Raw genomic sequence first — 21,608 nt, forward strand, 5'->3', positions numbered from 1 at the left:
TTAGTCTTCTTACATATACTGTTAATGTGTGTACTTCTTTATTCTCTCTCTCTCTCTCTCACACACACACATACTCAGAGGCAGAGGCTACTGCAGTTCATACAGGCACACACTCTCTTCTTCAAAAGTGTGTCCCTCTATTGTAATACCAGTACTTGCCAGTAAATTCCCTGCTTATGCTTGGCAGTTGTACTGTTTTTCCAAAGGTGATGACACATTTTATGGAAAAACAGCATGCCACATAAACACACTGCATTTACAATATGAATCCTTTTTCTACTCTAAGATGAGACTCAGAGCTGTGTTTCTTCGGGACACTGGACTCCTACAGTTTAAATCTCTTTGCCTCACTGTTACTGCACCCTTTATTGCACCCAGTACACAGATCTCTGACTGAATTTTCCTTCTGCTTTTTCAGTATTACACAGTTACATTGCTGTTTCACTGAAAAACTGAAAAAAATATTTCTGACAAACGGTTACAGGGTGTCAGAAAAAGACAAAGCAAACAAAACAAAGCTGAACTCACAATTCTCCTAGCCTCTTCTCAGTCTCTCTTTTCAATTTTTTTTTCAGTTCTCAAAATTAGAAATCCTTAACCACCCTGTTCTGCAGTCCAGAAATAAATGAGTTGAAATAGTTCCTGGCTCAAATTTTCTTTCACTTTCAACTTGAAAAAAACCCAAAACAGAAAGTCACTGTCAATCCATGCAGATGCCAGCTAACAAGGGCCTCATTGACTAAGCATTTTTCTCATAGACATAGAATGGGAGAAAAATCTTAGCGAATCAGGACCTAAGATAGGCTAGTTAAAAAATGTGTGACTTTGATTGGCCTGCTTCCTGGCATGTTCACGTTACATTTCTGCTTCAGCTCTGATCAGATAGGGTCGAGTGTGAAATCACTGGCTGCTAACTGTCTTCTGGAGAAAAAAAAATCCTGCAATTTTGCTTATTCCATAGGTTTTAAGGGTAAACAAAAATGAATACAAAAAATATTTGTAGATTTTTGGGGGCACTGACATTCATATTTGTTTTCCACAAACCAAAACGAATTCATCTGATTCAGTTTGGACTCCTTATTTATTTTAAATGAATGCACATACCTGCTGCTAGCACAAATTTGAAACAGTACATCATGAACCAGGGATTTAATTATTCCTGTTTATTTAGTTCCCTTTCTAAAAATTACAGAAAATTAACTTCTTGAGTAACAAAAATGATTAACTCTACAAGCAAATTAACCTTCTCACTTTTTTGTTCTGTCTATGCTCAGAATTTAAATCTAGCATTTTATTTTAGGTCCTTATTTACTAATTTTTTTTCCCTTTGTCGCTATAGAATGGAAAAAAGCTTTAGTAATTCAAGCTCAGAAGTGTGGAGCTGATCTTCATTATCAATGAAATAAAATGTTCATAATAAAATAGTGGGATGGGCATAACTGTAAAGTACATTGATTAATTGTATCTTTTAGATAATTTAGTCTAATGTATTTAAAGCAACCAAGAGTTTTAATTCTGCTCAAAACACAGTATAATCATGTCTGGGGGTGAACAATAGTGCCATGAGCGTCTATGAAGCAAGGTGTATTAAGGAGGTTCTCTAAGATATATATATATATCTATATATATATATATATACACTTTTTATTGAACCTTGTTGTCACCTGTAAAGAAGGGATCTATGTCATCTCTAAAGCTCATGTACAACATCATCTTCTGCTGTTAAGTTTAATTATCACTTTTGGAATAAGTCACCTGACTGTACCACCTTGTAGTCTATTTCCTCTCCAACACTCGTTCTCCTTTCTACTTCTCTAAATCCCCTCCCTTTAAAGGAGCATCTCTGGTGGCTTCTTTCTTAAGTGCTTTAAATATTTTTTTCTTCAGGTGTACCAAATATTTTGTTGACACCCTGAATATTTCCCCTCTTATGACAGTTACTGGTTACAGGACCTGAAAATCCCAAGATACTCTCCAGAGTACAAAAGCTCTGTGTGTGTGTGTGTATATACATATAAATAACAATGGCTATCTAATTTTTGTTAGGTGGATTGCACAGTGTAAGACTCGTCTGCAATGAAACTCTCATGTTGCAAAGATTGCCGTTATGTGGAGAAGAATTTGAAGACTTAATGAAGAGACTGGACACTAAAAAGTGGTGCAACCTAACAGAGTTTATCATGTGAGCTTCCCAACTTTTCTTTCCATTATTTCTTATTTATTGACAGACTTGGTGGGATTTACTTGCTGACAAAAGCTGTAAGTAAAGTAAGCTGACAAATAAAACCCAGAACACCATCGTTCCCTAGTGAACAGATTTAATTGAAGTGAAATTATTTAGAAGGGTTGGATGGCTTGAACTCTGACCTGCAAATTGCAGGCGTGGATTAGATTGTTTGCAGCTCCCAATAAATGTTAAACAAATGCATAAATGATGCCTGCTGTCTGTACCTGAGCCTGCCAATCTTGAAAACATGCTCATCCTAATCTTCAAAGGCACTTGCAGGTTCGATCTTATCAAGTCCCACTGTCGCTCCTTGTGACCTTGGGCAAGTCACTTTACTCTCCGTTGCCTCAGGTACAAACTTAAGCCTGGATTCATCATTCTTCACAGAATGATGATTCCTGCGAAAACGGGGGCAGGGGGTGTGGACCTGCGAAAGCCTGCAGCCTTCGCACCACGGTGGTGCGCCGGCTGTCGACTTTCGCACCGAATAGCGCCACCATGAAAGGTAGTGCTATTCGGCGCATTACTGGCGACGATAATGTTAGTAACATTATCGCCGACAGCGAAGCCACCGCCGACTCCGGCCCCTCCTCCTAATTTGCATTATATCGCATGCGAAAAGGCCTTATCGCGTGCGTTAGGGCCCTAATGCACGCGATAAAGCTTCAGAAAATAACCCCCTTAGATTGTAAGCCCTCTGGGGATAGGGACATACCTAAAGTACCTGAATGTAATCCACTCTGAAGTGCTGAAAAAAAAGTGCAAAAAGCAGAATATAAAAATAAATAAATAACAAGAAGGGCTGGGCTGCACTGCTTCATGTACAGTAGACTGAGGGAAAAGGGAAGAACTGAGAGGGACTGAGACGACTGGAGATACTTTAAAAAGAAAACTGAAAAGCAAGTTCAGTAAAGTTGAGAATAGATCATAAGAGATAGTAAGCTCTGGAATTCATTGCCAGAGGATGTGGTGAAAGTGAATAGTGTAGCTACATTTTTAAAAAGTTTGAAAAAGGCCATTGACCATTATATTAAGGTAGAGTTACAGTAATCCACTGCTTATTCTTGGGATGAGCAGCTTGGAGTCTGTCTACCCCTTGGGATCCTGCCAAGTACTTGTGACCTGGCTTGGCCACTGTTGGAAACAGGATACTGGGCTTGATTGACTTTTGGTCTGACCCAGTATGGCAAGTCTTATGTTCTTACTAGAGGAAAAAAAAACAAATTTCAGAACATTAAAAAAAAAGGAGTGAAACAGAAAAATAGAAAGATTGTGACTACTAGGAGGAGGAGGAGCTGGGACTTTAGCAAAAAGAAGGAACCAGTCCTAGACCAGACTTTCTTAGGTTCAGAATAATTGAGGACCTGATTCATGAAGGCTTTTCTTCCATTCTGCATCTGTGGGTAAAGATCTTGATGGACCAGACCCTTAGCAAAGTACACAGCAGCGAGAGAAGGCTGCTGTGAGTGCACTATGCTTAGTAGCAACATTAGAGATGGCTAAGACTGAGCTAGGGGAGCAAGATCCTTTTGTAAGTAACGGCAGGAACAGCTAAGGAGAGTTTACCTTGCTGCATGAGTTTTCCAAGGCTGACTGCAGCACGCAGCATAGTCACAGAAAATGAGGCCATAAGTGTGGAAGGGCCATCTTTTAAGAGCAGCTGGCTGCCTGCAGAGCCCAGTTCATGCTGGGAAAATCAGTGGAGGGGAACTGATGACAGCTCGTTCCATGAAAATAAAACTGAGATGTGTTCTACTGCTGTGGGAAAAGCACTTAATGAAACCCTAATTCTGATCATCCTTACATGTCATAGTAACATAGTAATGACTGTCAGATAAAGACTTAATGGTCCTTATAGTCTGCCCATCAATTTGCTTATGCTTGTAACTGCCTCTCTGTGCAGGTTACCCCCATGCGTTCTTTTAAGGGTAGTAACTGCCTCTATGTTCAGGTTACCCCCATGCTTTCTGATAAGGGGAGTAATTCCTGCTCTGTGCAGGTTACCCCCATGCTTTCTGATAAGGGGAGTAATTCCTGCTCTGTGCAGGTTGCCCCCATACTTTCTGTTAAGGGTAGTAACTGCCGCTTTGTGCAGGTTACCCCCATGCTTTTTGTTATGGGTAGTAACTGCCTCTATGTTCAGGTTACTCCCATGCTTTCTATTAAGTGTAGTAACTGCTGCTCTGTGCAGGTTACCCCCAAGCTTTCTGTTAAGGGTAGTAACTGCTGTTCTGTGCAGGTTACCCCCATGCAGAAATGTTATACCATCCCTTTCTTTAAGTCTTTAGGGTTCCGCAGTGTTAGTCTCATGCTCTTTTGAATTCATTAACTGTTCTTGACTTCACCACCTGTTCTGGGAGGGCATTCCAGGCATCCAGCCCCTCTCCATGAAGAAATATTTGCTGTTACTGGTTCAGAGTCATCCTCCCTGGTGTTTCTTATCATGACCCCTAGTTCTACTGTTTCCTTTCCAGTGGAAAAGGTTTGAAATTTGTGCATCGTTGATACAAACCTTCAGATACCTGACAGGTATCATATCTGCCCTGCACCTCCTCTCCTCCAGGGTATACATATTTAGATCCTTCAGCTCCTCTTGGTAGGTCTTCTGAAACAGACCCCACACCATTTTGGTCGCCTTCCCTTGGGCAGTTTTCATCCGGTCTCTATCCTTTTTGAGATACTGTCTCCAGAAATGAATACAGTATTCCAGGCAAGGCTTAACCAAGGATCTGTACAAGGGCATTATCTCTTCCCTTTTCCTGCTAGTTATACCAGTCTTGATGCAGCCCAGAGTCTTTCTGGCTTTAGCTACACCTTGTGGCATTGCTTCACCGCCTTCAGATCACCAGACACAGTCACCCCAAGATTCCTCTTCTGGTCGTGCATAATAGTCTTTCGCACTCATCATATACAGCTCCTTTGGATTTCTGCACCTCAGACGCATGACTCTGCACTTCTTGGCATTGAAAAGCAAGGATTTTTTTTTAACTATTAAGATATAAATTGACAATACATTTTGTTCACGGATATTTTGACTAAATGTAGAGTTTTTGATACTGTTCTAGTATTGGGTTGGGATTGATTCGCAGCTGCCGAATCTTGGACCACTTCAAGTTTTCTAAAATCACCTTTCATTCACTCTACTCCTTCAAGCACGTCCACTCTGTTGCAGATCTTAGTATCATCTGCAAAAAGGCAAAGATTTCTTCTAACCCCTCTGCAGTGTCGCTCACAAAGCTATTGAAGAGAACCAGTCCCAAAACTGATCCTTGAGACACTCTGCTTAAAACCATTTTTTCATCAGAATGGGTTCTATTTACCAGTAATCCACTCCACCACCTTGGCGTCCACACCCAGGCCTCTCATTTTATTCACGAGCCTCCTATGCAGGACCATATCAAAAGCTTTGCTGAAACCCAAGTAAATCATAATGAGTGCTCTCTTCCTTAATCCAGTTTTCTTGTCACCCAATCAAAAAAGTCAATCAGATTTTTCTGGCAGGATCTTCCCCTGGTGAATCTATGCTGTCTCGGGTCCCGCATCCTAGTAGATTGTAGATAGTTCACTGTCCTTTTCTTCAGCAGAGTCTCCATTAATTTTCCAACCATCAAGGTTAGGCTAACTGACGTATAGTTTCCAGCCTCCTCTCTGCTACTGCTCTTCTCCTATCATGTGGCACCACTCCCATTTACAGAGATCTATTGAACAGGTCTTGCAGCGGACCTGCCAGCATATCCTTGAGTTCCGTCAGTATCCTGGGATGTACCTCATCCGGCCCCATCACCTTGCCCATATTCAGGTTTCCTAGTTCTTGTCATACATTATCTTCTGTAAATGGGGTTGCACCTACCCCTCCCATCTGTGGTCTTGTCAGTCAGCAACGGTCTTTCTCCAAGATCTTCTTTAGTGAACACTGTATGGTTTTGTCCGCCATATACCAGACACGAGACTCAAAGGAAATTTAGAACTTTAGTAAAATGTTTATTGTAGTAAATAAATGACTGGCCAATCACAATATAAGTGTCTGGGAAGGAGAATACAGGGTCAGTAAGGAACACTGAACACATTGTGATTCCTCTTTCCCTATGTCACAGTCTTATAAGGCTTATATACATTTTTCCTAGTTACCTTTGCCAAGTATTGATCATTTCTAAATGCGTCACTCTGGCCTGGCTTCCTTTCCCTAGACCACCTGTACCACAATATCTGTTCTCCTTCTTCCTTTCTTTCGGGTTCAAATGTCCATTCGGTTTTCATCTCCCCACAATACTTTATAGGAAGACATAGACCATCTCTTATCAGTCTCTGTATTCTCCTTTGCATTTAGTTCTCATAAAGCCCACAAACACATGCCCTGTGAGATGTCCTTTGCTTCTCGCTGATTTAGGCCCTCATCCTGTAGTTGTAATTAGCTGCTTTCCTTAAAGCAAACAGCACAGCACATATTTCACAAGTGCTGGCACAGGCTTAGAAAGGCCTAGTACAGCAATCCAGTAGGCAGAATTATACAACACTGAACTGAAGTATTTGTAATATTTCTGCCATTTCTTCGTCTCTCTCCACACATTGTTCCTTGTCACCTTTCAATTTCACTAAACCACTTTGGGCCTCCCTTCTTTCTCTGATATATCTGAAAAATGTTTTGTCACCTCGCTTTACCTCTTTGGCAATCCTTTCTTCCGCCTAACATTTTGCTTTCCTGTTTCTTTCTTCGTCTCCCTCAGTTTCACCAGATATTGTTCCCTGTGTTTCTCTTTTTAGGATCCTTTATGTTTCTTGAACACTGTTCTTTTTACCTTTATTTTTTCATCCACCTCCTATGAGAACCAAATTGGTTTCTTTTTCCTCTTACTTTTGTTTACTTTTCTAACATATAGAGTTGTTGCCTTTGTAATAGCTCCCTCTAATTTGGCCCACTGTTGTTCCACCTCACCCATTTTCTCCCAGTCTTCTAGTTCTTCCTCCAGGCACATTCCCATTTTGACAAAGTCCATATTTCTGAAATTCAAAACTTGGGTCTTCAATCATGCAACTTCTCTGTATCTTATTTGCAATATCAAAAACCGTACCATCTGATGATCACTGGTGCTCAGACATTAGAGACATTATCCCTATTTGGGAGCACCCTCCCTCATGGGTTCATTACCATTCGTTTGAGCAGAGCCCCTTGAAGGGCGTCCACTATCTCTCTCCTTCTTGTAGATTCCACAGAAGGAATACTTCAGACTATATCTGGCAGATTAAATTCTCCAGTGAGCAACACTTATCCCTTCTTTCACATCTTTTGGATGTCTTTGACCAGATCTCTGTCCAGCTCTTCTGTCTGAATTGGAGGCCTGTAGACCACACTGATGTATTTCAGGACAGCCCATAATGCTTCTTCCCTACCCCACGTCCCTTGCATTTCAGTTGCTTGGATATTGTTTTTGACACAAAGTGCTACTCCTCCCCCTTTCCTGTCCTCTCTATCCTTCCTTAATAAGTTATAGCCCAGGATGGCCGTATCCCAATCATGAGACTCCATGAACCAGGTCTCTGTAACCGCATCGATGTCCAAGTCCATTTCCATCATTAGAGCCTGCAGGTCTAAGCATTTGTGCTCATAGCTTTCCAGCTTCTATCCCTCAGGTTGCTGCTCTTCTTGGACATCTTTTCTGCCCCATTCAGCTGACTTTTGTTAATTTCCTCACCCATTTCATGGAGATGTTGGGGGTGACATTCCGATTTCCTCCTGCCATCCCCGCCGCAGACAGTCAGACAGTATTAGCATTTTCCACTTAAGGAATGACAACATGTGTTGTTGGGTGCCATTGAGCTGATGAGAACAATCCACTTTGCGCAGTGTGTGAAGTTGAAGTACTGACAAACCTTGGGACAGGCTGAAAACAAGGACCAGCCCGCTGCCCAGCCAGCGATCCAGCAGAAATGTGATTTGAATCACTCTACATTGTGCCAAACACTTAAATGGCCATATTCAGTTCTCCTAGGTATGGCATGCATTGCAGTCAGTGCACTGGAGAAAAGTTAGCAAGTATTCCTGCTAATTTAGGAAAAGATCATCAGTGTACTATAAGTATAACAGCAATTCTCAGAAGGAAAATGGACTGATGCTTTCAAAAATCTTTCAGCCACCAGGATGTGACTGGTCCAGCCTAATCAGAAACAGAAATGCGTAATCTGGGGAAAGGGGTGGGGACTAAACATGGATTTGACTAGCTTGTAGGGAAGAGGGGATCTTTCTCAATTTTCACATCAGGGTCCGTGGTTTCCTGCTCTCAGGAACTGGTGAAGGCAAAAGGAGAAAAGGACTTTTAACAATTTCATTTTTGTATTCTTGGGTGATAAAATGAGTAAGAGATCATTAACAGAAAAACAAGGATGTTAAGGTGGAAGTTTCACAGCATAAAGTTAAACATTTTTATCCTCCACCTTAGCTTTTACAACTATCTTAATAAATCTGCGATGCCTCATTTGCCGAAAATGTAAAAACGAACAGAGTAGTGTATTGTTTAAACTTCCTTTCCCTGAGGTTTTACAGTGGGAAAAAAAAACAGTTGAAATTCCAATATGCTTATCTACAAAATCCCAGGACTGGCACAATGGGACTCTTTTAACTTACAGTTGATTGGCAATTCTTAAAATCGAAGTCTAAACTCTGCGATGCTGACGTAACCCTCCTTATCTTTCTTCCTTCATTGCCAGCCTATTGTATTTAGCTTCCTCAGATTCTGTTTCTCTCCTCTCTCCATTCCCAGCTTCTCTCCCCTCCTGCCTTACTAGCTCAACCCACCCTCCTGCTTTCCAGTTCCTTCCCCCTCCTGTCTCTCCAGTTTCTGTCTCCCACCCCACATCCCCCCCTTCATTGCTACAGAGATATTTGTTCGTTCGCAAGGTGCATGTGATGTAATTTGTAATCTGGCAGCGCTAGCAAGTGTGGAGCAATCAGAGTCAGTACCTGGGAGGTGATTTGTGACCCTGCCAAACACTATTGCTCCTTACTGAGGGCAATTGCAGAGTAGCTGCTTAAAGAATTTCAGATGTCATGAGTCTGGGTTTTAATTGATGCTACTCATCATGTGTACTTCTGAAATGCTAAAGGCTGGAGCAGACCGCGGGTACAGCTCTCAATTAAGTGTAATGACATTATATGTTCTCAGCACTGAGTGCGCTCGCCTGCATTCTTACTGATCTTAGGGCCATTGCAGGGATCATATGTAAGACGCAGAGGAAAATACTATTTTTCTTCCACTTTCTGGTGCAAAACCAGCACATAATATTGCAATATTTTACGCAGTTTTCTTTTTTAAACATTTTTTCCTGTAATTCCTGCAGGGTTTGGTTGGTGCCTGTGCTCTGTGCTGTGAAAGCTAATTGGTTGCTGAGTGGCACGGCCCTTCAATCAAATTCTATCCATTGATGCTTGTGCAGGGAGACTTAATACAACTATCGGGGCAGTGCAACAAATAATAGACAAAGTTTAGAGGAGTCCCCCTCATCAAGTAATACGAAAATAATATTGGTTTGCCAAGGAAATTAATTGAGAGGAGCTGGATGAGGCAAACACAGATCCACTTTCTATGTGATTTAACACACAGTAAAAGGCTATCGTATTGTTATGAGGCTATCCTTAAGAGGATATGTAATCAGAGAATAACTCTACAGTTTGTGGAACCTGATGGGCCTAAAACCTTCCACGATTCGTGGAAGAGTTACGTTGAAACTTTGTAGGAGTGGGTGGGACCCTACACCAGGCCTTCCCAGAACTGTACTGGTGACCCCACAACCAGCCGGGTTTTCAGGATATCCACAGTTTTCTTTTTCACTTAGCTCATGGCTTCTCGTGGTAGCTCAAGGCAAGTTACATTCAGGTAGAGTAGATATCTTCATTGTTCCCGGAAGCTTTACAATCGAAGGGCCTGATTTACTAAGCATTTTTCTCATAGACACAAACGGGCCGATACAGTAAAAACGCAGGAGAGCGGGCGAGCGCCTGCTCTCCCGGCGCACGCATAGGCCACTCTCCTGTGCACGCGATTCAGTATTTTAATTTATTAAAATTAGGCCCGGCAGTAAAAAGAGACGCTAGGGACGCTACCGCGTCCCTAGCGTCTCTTTTTTGACGGAAGCGGTGACTGTCAGCGGGTTTGGCAGCCGACGCTCAATTTTGCCGGCATCGGTTCTCGAGCCTGCTGACAGCCACGGGTTCGGAAACCGGACGCTGGCAAAATTGAGCATCCGGTTTTCGACCCGCCAGCCGCGGGCCCATTTTAAATTTTTTTATTTAAATTTTTTCCTTTTTTAAATTTTTTTGTGCACTTTTCTGAGCACTTTCCCGGTGCCCGGAGAAATTAGCACCTACCTTTGGGTAGGCACTAATTTCTGAAAGCAAGATGTGTGGCTTGGCTGCACATTTTGCTTTCTGAATCGCGCGGGAATACCTAATAGGGCCATCAACATGTATTTGCATGTTGCGGGCGCTATTAGGTTCGGGGGGGGGGGGTGTTAGACGCGCGTTTTGGACGCGCTATTACCGCTTACTGAATAAGGTAAAGCTAATGCGTCCAAAACGCGCGTCCAAATGCCGGCTAACAGTGCGCTCCATCGGAGCGCACTGTTAGCCGGCATTTGGACAGTACAGTGCGCTCCATCGGAGCGCACTGTACTGTATTGGCCTGAAAATGAGGAAAAAAATCCTTAATAAATGAGGTCCTAAGTTTGTATCTAAGACAAAGTGGAGGGGGGAGTGAAGTGACTTGCCCAAGGTCACAAGGCACATCAGTGGGGAAATCCTGGCTTTCCTGCTTCTTAGCCTGCTGCTCTAACCACTAGATTACTCCACAACAAATATGTACCTTAAGTGAATATTTATTTGCCCTAATGATACTCCGTGTCTGATTTCTGCTTAACCAATTATAACTCTTTTTCCAGAGATGTGTGTAATCAATAAACGATGATGCTAATGATGATGTTATAAATTTGCATATACTGGGTCTCCTGTGTATGCTGATGTGTCTCATGCATATTAATTGTGGAGGTCCCGAAAACCCGACTGGCTGTGGGGTCACCACGACAGGTTTGGGAAAGCCCAGTATAGGCTCCCACCACTCCTACAAGTTCTCATCCTTAGTATCCCCACTATCAGAACCGAGCAAAGGTTAAGTTGTACCCAGGTCTCTCAAAGAAAAACTTCAACTTAGTTGACTTGAAAGTTGGCAACATTGAAAAACATCTCTCCCTGCCATTCTTGTGGGTTAGGGCTATGCATTCGTTTTCAAAACAAAATGATAGGAAACCCCCTCACCCACACAAAATGTCGTGGCTTTCCTTCTGTCATTTTTAGTGCGCACTATTCAAAATTTCTGAATATTTCTGAAACCTACAAAAAAATGAAAAACAAAATACTGGGAAAAAACCTAAACCACATGGCAGTTTGCCCTCAGATGACACAACATGACATTTTTTGGTCTGCACACCCCTATTGAGGGTAACTAGTGCTAAAATATAGCTCTTCTCGGGTTTTGGCCTGCCTCAAGGGGACTCTTGTTCTCACTCTTGCCATTCTCCAGCGCCCCTCTAGCGGACAGTTGGGCGGCACCGGATGCAGCTCTCCGACAGGCTCTGCAAAGATTGCACTGCAGCTGGAGGGTGACCCTGAAGTATGAAAATATTACATTGTGTTACAGCTATTTTCTCAGTGCAGTATTTTAGTGCTTGAGCACGCTGGGATTTTTCCCCATCCTTAAATTTAGCATGTTCCTGCAAAAAACATCACAGACATTTTTTTGCACAAGTTTTCTTTTTTTTTTTTTTTAAACTTTTATTTATGCTTTTCAAATGCAATCAAGACATTGAATAAGAGATAATACACACAATTCAAAATGAATAAGCAATCCCCTCTCCTCTCTCTTCCAACTCTACACAATTGTCCTTCTAGGACATTGCTATTTTATGAATACTTTGTATATATTGATACTATATATATATTTGTAAATTTTTGTAAATTTTGCTCATAACGTTTTGTTTGATTATCTCCCGCCCTTTTCTCCCCCCCTCATTTGTTCATATGTTAATTCGTTATATCTGTTTGATGTAAATCGCATCCTCATTTGTTTATATGTTACTTCGTTTTATCGGTTCGATGTAAAACGCCTTCCCAGGCGCCAATTTCAGTTACACTGTAAACCGATGTGATATCCCTGATGAACGTCGGTATATAAAAATTTTAAATAAATAAATAAATAAACATATCCAAGACTTACAGTCCTCAAAAAATGGGAAGGGTTCAATTACAACAACCCAAAGAAATTCAGTAAAGAAACTGCATAAGGCACTGTGGCCTTTCACAAAAAATGAGAACGCTAATAGCTAACATGGCCCATTATTTAAGATACAGTGGACAGAGGCGATGTTGAAGACTCTGGCTGCACTACCTTATCACTTAAGAAGCAAGACAGCTGGCTGCTGGGTTCAGAAAACATATATGAATCCTCGTTATATCTGATGAAGAAAATCCCTCCTATCTGCAACACCCTACAGCTCATAAAAAGAAATGTCCTGGGCGTCTTTTGAGTCTGTTTTGCGACATCTGGAAACACCTTAACCTCGAACTGCAAAAAGGTATTCGTTGGGTGCCTAAAATAACCAACCTCTGTCTGGTTTGAGAGCAAGAGAGGGTTTTGCTAGTGCCCCTATCAGAAGTCTCAGGAATAGTAGTTAAATCAAGATTATCTCCAGTTGTAGAAATGCTACCCTCCCATTAACACTTCTTTTCTTTTAAAAGGAGAAAGCTAGCAAATCTTGGACACTGGAGGTTCAGGTACTCCCAAAACCTCAACTAAGTACCTTTCCCCAGGGGACACTAAAGGCAGGTTAGGAAAATTAAGAAACTTTAAGTTCCTACTCTTAATCATATTTTCAAGGTTTTCCATCTTTACTGACGTAGACGTATTCCATTTAACCACATATTCTGGCAACACGTTGACTTGGTCCAGCTTGGTCCAGAACTCCAGAATCTGACGTTCAGTGTTCAGACTGGGGGTTTTCCAGAGCCTGAATACGTTCTTCAAAATTAAAATTCTTTTCTGCCACGGGAGTTAGTTGAGATAGTATAGAATTGCCAAGTTTCTCTATAACGTCCCTTGCACAAGTTTGTATCTGGTCAATTATAATTGTATAGTGGAATTTTTTTAATACTCTGAGAAACTGACATTCTGGGCAGAAAGACGAGTTATTTCAAAATGGATCCAGTAAGCTGCCTGATGGGCTTTTTATACACATTCCTCCGCCACCCCCAATCACTCACTCCTTAAATATGGTGCTGTTTAGCCTGAGGGGAAGTTTCTCATCCCCCACCCCTGCTGAATTTAAAAGGAAATTGACATGGATGGTAAAATTGTAATTGGAAACTTGCTGGCATTTGTTTATTTTTTATTGCATGTAAACCGCATTGATGTTTTCAGTGATTATTGGGGTTAATCAATAGTTAACTAAATTAAACCAAATCAAGCTAAACCATACAGTGAGCAGGAAAGATTATATTAAGCGAAGCGGCCATTGCCAGTCACTGTGGCCTCAGTTTTCCTATCTGTGATGCTGCTGCCCTGGAGTTGTAAAAATAAGGTCAGCAACTGCCAGTGCAGCCATAAAATGTAAGTTTTTATTAAAAAAAAAGGTTAAAAAACTGCAACAGGTTGAAAAAAAAGTTGTCCCCCACCCCCCCTCCCCGGAGGCACAAAAATTAGTTGTCAATAAATAATTCTGGGAATAATCTAATCTTCATTTGAGTGAGTTTTCAGTTTTTAAATTCCCATGCTGCAGAGCCTGGCAGTATCCCTCTGAGTTCTGCTTCCTGCGCTGTAGGGCTGTCAGACCACACGGCACTTCAGACATGTTGGCAGCGCCAGCTTCTGCAGTCACAGCGAGCTCACAGGGGGCTGGTACCTGGCAGTAATGTGATGGGTAGGAGTTGCCAGCAGATCCATGAGCTAGCAAGCATGCTGCTGTGACTGCATTTTGTTTTTTAACCTTATTTCAGCTGTGGCGAGTTCCTTGTCTAATCAGTTTGGCGATATTTCGTTTTTCTTTTGACCCCACTTAGTTGGTGCAAGATGCCTTTATGAAATCTTGCACTCTGGAGCTAAGCCTGAGGCTCCAACTAGGATCAGGGTAGGCTAGGCAACGCCATTCCTCAAGTGCCACAAACTGGTCAGGTTTTCAGGATATTCACAATGAATAAGCAGGAAGTATATTTGCAGGCAGTGGAGGCAATGCATGTAAATCTATCTCATGCATATTCATTGTGGATATCCTGAAAACCTGACCTGGTTGTGGCACTTGAGGACTGGAGATGCCTAGTCCTGGACTGGAATAGTATGTGTCATATCTGATGGCCCTGCAACTAGGGTTGCCATTTGATTCCAGATTTTCAGGATAAGCTGTCCAATACTGGTTTTACCCTACTGCATGCAGGGACTTGTAGTCTTGCTTTTTTCATAGGGAACGCAATAGGGATATCAGAACTATAAGTCCCTGTTCTGAAAATCTGGAACCAGTTGGCAACAGGGTGCAGACTCCAGACAGCTCTGCTGCTGCTCTTTATAGCCTAGTTTTTTGCCACTTAGATAAAGTACCTTCCATTTGTCACATGGTATACAAATATTATAGATATCCGGCAGCAGATAACTGACACATGAAAGCAGAGGCATTGCTAGGTACTTAAAAGATCTGGAGTACTTTTCCCCCCATTTCCCCTAAGATTTTGTATCTTACTTTGAGATTAGAGAGAGAAGGTGAGTAATATGTTTCCAAAATAAACAAACAGCTCAACAATCATGTAATCCATTTATGGATTACAAACTGGTTAAAAGACAGGAAACAGAGAGGTAGGATTAAATGGTCAATTTTCTCAGTGGAAAAAGGTAAACAGTGGAGTTCCTCAGGGATCTGTACTTGGACTAGTGCTTTTCAATATATTTATAAACTAGCTGTACCCGGCCACGTGTTGCTGTGGCTCAGTCTGGTTAAATGGAAAAGGAAGAAAAGAGAAAGCGCATGTTTTTAATATGTTTAATTTCACAATGCTTGTGGGTATACAATATTTTTTGTTATTCCATTGTTTGTGCAGATATAGAGATTGTCTGGTTTGCTGACTCTAGAACACGCAACATTTAATTGTCCATGTGAGAAGCAATTCATGTCTAGATGCTTTCACTTTCGTGACGGTGCTTTGCTGGGAGTGGGGGTAGAGCGATGCCCATGTAAACTCTTCCCGTGGTGGCTGAGACCCACAGGCGGCTTGACAGCACTGCCTTCCCCCTCCCCCCCACACAGTTGCGGGATATTTACTTGGCTTCTCCTTATCTGCGGGACTCAGGGGGCGGGGGAGGAGGGCGAGCTGTTCTCTGTTCAGCTCTTTGCGCTTTGGCTGCTGCAGGCTGCAGCTGCTTGTGATCTCTTCACAGCCGCTTTCTACTGCATTTGCTCTGCTCTGGCCATCCCAATTCCCTCCCCCCCTTCCCCGGCGGTGGACGGACTGGCTCGGCGACTCTTCTACCCTTTCCTCCTCCTGTGTGTAACTGTCCGGCAGTCCCTACTCCCTCCCCCCTTCCCCAGCAGCGGACGAACGGGCTGAGCCGTTTCTGGGACTGGTGACTCGTCTGCCCTTTCCTCCTCCCCTCTGTGACACCCATCATGTAGCGCAGAGCTCTATGGTCTGCACATGCGCGGTAGAGCTGCTCTCTACTGCGCATTTGCGGTCCGTCAGTCAGAGCCCATTTATATTGTAGATAGCGTGTGTTGCTTTTACGTCCAACAGATGTTGCTGTTTTTCAAAAAAAGCATGTTTTTACCTGTCACAGGTGTGACATCTATATAATATAGGTATATAAAAACACGCGCGTATTGGAATGCAACGTTGTGTCAAAATTTCAAAGCAATCGGTGAAGAACTTTCAGAGATTTAAGATTTTGAACAAACGAACATTTACATTTTTATTTATATAGATGATCTGGAATGAGATATGACAAGTGAGGTAATCAGATCTGTAGATGACACAAAATTATGCAGAGTAGTTAAATCTCAAATGGATTGTGATAAACTGCAGGAAGACCTTGTGAGACTGAAAGATTGGGCATTCAAATGGCAGATGAAATTTAATGTGGACAAGTGCAAGATGATGCATACAGAGAAAAATAACCCTTGCTATAGTTACACGAAGTTAGGTCCCATATTAGGAATTACCACCCAGGAAAGAGATCATTGTCGGCTCAGTGTGCTGTGGCAGTCAAACAAGGAAACAGAATGTTAGGAATTATTGAGAAGGGAATGGTTAATAAAAGGGAAAATGTCATAATGCCTCTGTATCGCTCCATGGTGAGACAGCACCTTGAATACTGTGTACAATTCTGGTCACCACATTTCAGAAAAGATATAGTTGCGATGGAGAAGGTACAGAGAAGGGTAACCAAAATGATAAGGCGCATGGAACAGCTCCCCTATGAGGAAAGGCTGAAGAGGTTAGGGCTGTTCAACTTGGAGAAGAGAAGGCTGAGGGGGGATATGATAGAGATCTACAAAATCATGAAAAGACTTGAACAGGTAAATGTAAATCGGTTATTTACTCTCTCAGACAATAAAAGGACTAGGGGGCACTCCATGAAGTTAGCAAGTAGCACATTTAAAATAAATCAGAGAAAATTCTTTTTCACTCAATGCATGATTAATTTCTGGAATTCATTGCCAGAGGTTGTGATTACAGCAGTTGGTGTAACTGGGTTTAAAAAAGGTTTGGATACATTCCTAGAGGAGAAGTCCATAAACTGCTATTAATTAATAAGCAATAATAGTTTGGGATCTATTAATGTTTGGGTGCTTGCCAAGTACTTGTAGCCTGGATTGGCCACTGTTGGAAACAGGATGCTGGACTTGGTGTATCCTTGGTCTGACCCAGTATGGCATGTTCTTATGTTCTTGTCATATTATCACTTTATAGAAAAGGAAATGAAAGTAGGAAAAAAAAACATAAAGAAAAAGAGCAAGGAGGCAGAGAAAGTTTAAAAAAAAAAAAAAAAAAGATCTGTTAAGGAAATTGGTGGAAAAGACTTAAGTACTTAAGATATCTTCTCACTGGCCAACATTAAATGGTGAATTTTAAAAGCCTGACACCGGCAATAATTTGGGGATGTGCAAATATGTTGGGCTGATGCCCACCAAGTAGATGTTAAAAACTGTCCAGAAATGCTTGTAGATGCCACTGCGCGCACATATGGGAACTTCTCAAAAAGGGGCGGATCATGGGCGTGGTCCGGGTTTTCCATGGGCCTTTCGCGACTTAAACCAGAAATTTGTACGTAAATACTTACGCAATCAGGTGTGCGCCAAGGCCCCTGCTGCATAGCTTCACCTCTGCTATGGATGGCATGTAAGTAAAAAATAAAACCCAAGCCATTTCGGAGGGGTGTAAAGGGTATCAAATCGGGGGGGGGGTTGGAGGACCTAGCTGGTAACTGGGGAAAAACCGGCAAAACTGGCAATGGCGTCGGCGTGTGTCCATTTTAAAATTTCCCCACTTACGTGGTAGAAGCGGCTTTTGCATGCACAGGCACGTAACCACTTAAAATTGGGTGCATTTGTACTCGTGGCCAGGCTATTGCATGCGTGCATATATGTGCGTATGTTATAAAACAGCCGCACACGTGTGCACCTGTTTTAAAATTCACCTTTAAGTTAGCAGCCTACTGGTGGCTCAGCTGGCAAGTGCTGCACACTGCTGTGTGTGCAGTTGGGTCTTCTGCTTCCTGGGATGCAGGGGAGGCCATGTTCACAGCCCTTGGGGGAAGGGAATGGTGGTCACTGTTTAAGTCATTGACCCCTTGTGGGCGGATTCAGGGTCCGTAATGGCAGAGTTCCAGAAGGATCCCTGATGCATTGCTCCCCAGTCCAGACTAGGGAGACTGGCAGGAGGAAGGATGTTAAAAAATGGTGGAAAATATCCCCTGGTAAGAGGGAATGAAGGCTCCTGGTACCAGATCCCAGCCTGGTTCCAACTGAGCTGAAAACCTCAAGGAGCAGGAGGGAACAAATCCATTTTGAAAGCTCGGTGTTACACTCTTTTCAGTCTATAGGAAGTTTGGAAATTGTTCGTAAGAAACGGCCTTGTGGTCACCCTGAAGGCCATTTGGAAAGCCATCTACTTGTTCGAAAGGTCAGTAACCTCTTCCATTCCAGTCACCAGGGTAATCCTTAAGCAATGGCCATGACTCCCTTTCCCCACCCCCCCAGGGGCTGTGGACACTACTTCTGCCATATCATCAGCTCCAGGTAACCCGAAGCGCCATGTAGCAACTGTCAGCAGCACCTTGAATCTGCAGCTAAGTCAGTCTGAGCCTCCCCTGCTGAGATCAGGGGTTTTTTTTTTTTAGTTTTTCAATGAATACATCACTGTTAACACCAATTGAATTAAAATGTCCTGGTAAATGAGCTGCAGCATGTAAGTTTTGCTTACCTAGCAGTTAGCTACTTTAGCACAAAGATATATTGATATCCTGCTGTGTACAGCAGTTTCATACATACTACATTAAATTTCATTTTTGGTATGTATTGATGAACTGTATTGAAAAGTTAAATTAAAATGCATGAATGCTTCCATGAGAGAGTCTAATTTTGATAAATAGGCCCACAGCAATTACACAGCTAGGAAACTGCACTGTGCACGCACAGAAGATAAGAGGTAAATTGAGGTGGTGGTTGTTTAAGGATTTGGTATCACAACATTTGATAAAAATGCACAAATGACTGGGGAACAAAGTTTCCATGTTTAATAACTAAGTCCCTACTTATACTGCAATTTTGCAGAAATTACAGATCTCACGATATTAGGCCTCTATTGCAGTTTCCACCTCTCTTCTTTTTTTTTTTTAAGTTTTTTTAGGAAAAACACCTCCTCTATTCCCTTAACCTCCCTCCTTCTTGGCGGACATCATGATAAGAGGCAAGCAGAGAGCATGGGCACTGAATCTGCGTGTGTTCATAGGCCCTGCTCCTTCCAGGCTTCTGTGCGGGAGATAAAGCCTGGGAACATGGGCCGGCTTCAGTCCCCACACTGGCTTCCTGCTGCTGCTACCACCACTATCTCTAGATGAAAATATGTAAGATTGCGAAGGAGGGACAAATCAGGGATGGAGGGGGCAAGTCTATACAGCAAAATTTACCATATCTAAAATGTGCTCATATTGCTATGTATATAGGAAAATAATTGGGAACCCATTTAGCATCTCACTATATTAAAATTTGAAATGTAACAGTATGCACACACAACTATGGGGATATACACAAGTCTAGAATTTAAATCAACCCCGTTGCCAGATGGTTTATGGTTTATTATTTTTCTATACCGTCACATCGGCGGAGCCTTCACAACGGTTTACAATCAATTACATGGGAAATACAATAATGCATTAAAAAGAATTAACAGCTAAAATTAAAAAGATAAAAAGTACAGAAATCGTATAACTTAGCTGTTAAAAGATTAAAAAACTAAAAAGTAAACATCACACATCACTCTTCGTAAAACAAATGTTAGAATAGCAAAAGACATTATTACTAAATTAAAAAACAATTGTTAACTCTATTAAGCAGGCAGAAAAGTTAAGCCAATATGTATCTAGTGCTCTTGCTCTGTATAGGCACTTTAAAAGAGCCAGGTTTTTAACTCTGCTTTGAATTTTTTCTTATCTGCTTGCAGTCTCAATTGAGTTGGAAGGGAGTTCCACACTTTTGTTCCTGCAATTGAAATTACACGTTCCCTTACTTGACTAAGGCCTAGATTTTGTAATGTACCATGGCGTTGTGAAACGCGCGGTACAGGGGGGCGCGGGCCTGCGATAGCCAGCAGCGATCGCACCTCCGCGGTGCGATCGCTGCTGCTTTTGCACCCAATAGCGCCATCATAAAAGGTGATGCTATTGGACGCGAAATTGGAAGAGAAAAGGCTCCTTACCTTTTTGCCATCCATGCTGTCTTCGCGGCGTCCGCCCCGACTCCTCCTCTTTTGGGGCAGACGCCACCACGAGCCCGCCCCTTTTTAGCTATTGCACGCGAAAAGGGACTTTTCGCATACGAAACGTCCCTTTTCGCATGCACTAGCTTTAGAAAATGACCCCCTAAGTTTGGCAGATTTTATTGTTGGCACAGTTAAAAGTCCTTTGTTGTTTGATCTCAGATTTGTTTTGCGGAGTTTGCAATCGCATAGATGTATTTCGTCACTCAGTTCTTTCACTATATATTATATTATGTATTATATAGGCTGTTTTATATGCAGAAAGGGTAATATATCTGACTTAGCATAAGTTATAGATAAAAATGTATTTTGGGACCCTTGGAAGAGTCTGGCATGCAACATTTAATGTATCAAGTGGCTTTTCTTGATCACCTACCTTTTTGCTTCAAGTGTAGAGTCATACATTTGGAGTGCAGAAAATCAAGGAAATAAGAAGGCCTGTGCCCCCGTGTCCACTCCAGACCCCACCTGTAACTGTGCACCACACTTGGTGGCCCGGTTGCACCCAGCCAGTGGGACTCCGGCATTGCAGCAAGCAGGATTGTGGCGCAGCTTCCTTTTCCCTTCCTTCCTTGGCCTGGCGGTGATGTGGCCGGGAGGGGGGAGGAGCGGTCAAAGGCTGATGATGTGCTCAACCGTCAATACGCTAAGTGTCTGCACGTAGTAGAACTGCCTGGAGAGGTGGTACAGGCCAGTTTAGGCAGCAATATCACTATTAGAGCGCGACACCTACCAGAGGTTAATAATAGGGGTTGCAGATGCTTTATCCTGAGCTATGTGGGAATTAGTTTGTTACCTACAGTGGAGGAGATAGAAACCGAAGTCCCAGACCACCTATGGAGGACTGGTCACTGACTATCAGAAACCTCTTGAAAGGATTGTTAGCTGGGAGCACATGGTCAGCTTACTGCAGGAGTCAGGTGAGGGATCCCCTTGCCTAGGGACAAGGCGGGAGGCCTGGGTCTTGATGTTGCCTTGCTTAGTTACTATGGCAGGCAGCAGAGGTGATGGTCTAGACTGGTCTAAGGCAATCACCATACTGGCTCAGATATCAGTCCCAGCGACAATGACCAGATGGTAAATATGTCTCTACAGCCAAGGTAACAGGCATCCAGAGGCTCAGTGGTTAGACATTTAGCAGGTCTGGCCTTCTTTTGAAAGAGTGAAGAGGGGGAGATCCCACAGAGTGGAGTAGTAGCCTATTGTTCAGAGCAATGGGCCCTGAACCAGGGAAGCCAGGGATCAATTCCCACTCAGGGTTTACTAAAGGCAGATTACCTCTCCCTCTGGAAATAATAAGGGTCCGATTTTAAATTTTGTGCGTGC

The 21,608-nt window shown here is 42.5% G+C and overlaps 1 protein-coding gene across 2 annotated transcripts in view; it reads left to right on the forward strand.

The window, feature by feature from the left end:
- Positions 1 to 21,608, forward strand: part of RAMP3 (receptor activity modifying protein 3) — a 349,358-nt gene that overhangs the window by 122,014 nt on the left and 205,736 nt on the right. For both annotated transcript variants that reach the window (XM_029589477.1, XM_029589476.1), the window contains one exon: positions 2,047 to 2,182. In XM_029589477.1, the coding sequence (XP_029445337.1) occupies positions 2,047 to 2,182 (136 nt within the window). The remainder of the gene's footprint in view (positions 1 to 2,046; positions 2,183 to 21,608) is intronic.

The sequence above is a fragment of the Rhinatrema bivittatum genome, chromosome 2, assembly GCF_901001135.1.
Source record: "Rhinatrema bivittatum chromosome 2, aRhiBiv1.1, whole genome shotgun sequence".
NCBI lineage: Eukaryota > Metazoa > Chordata > Amphibia > Gymnophiona > Rhinatrematidae > Rhinatrema > Rhinatrema bivittatum.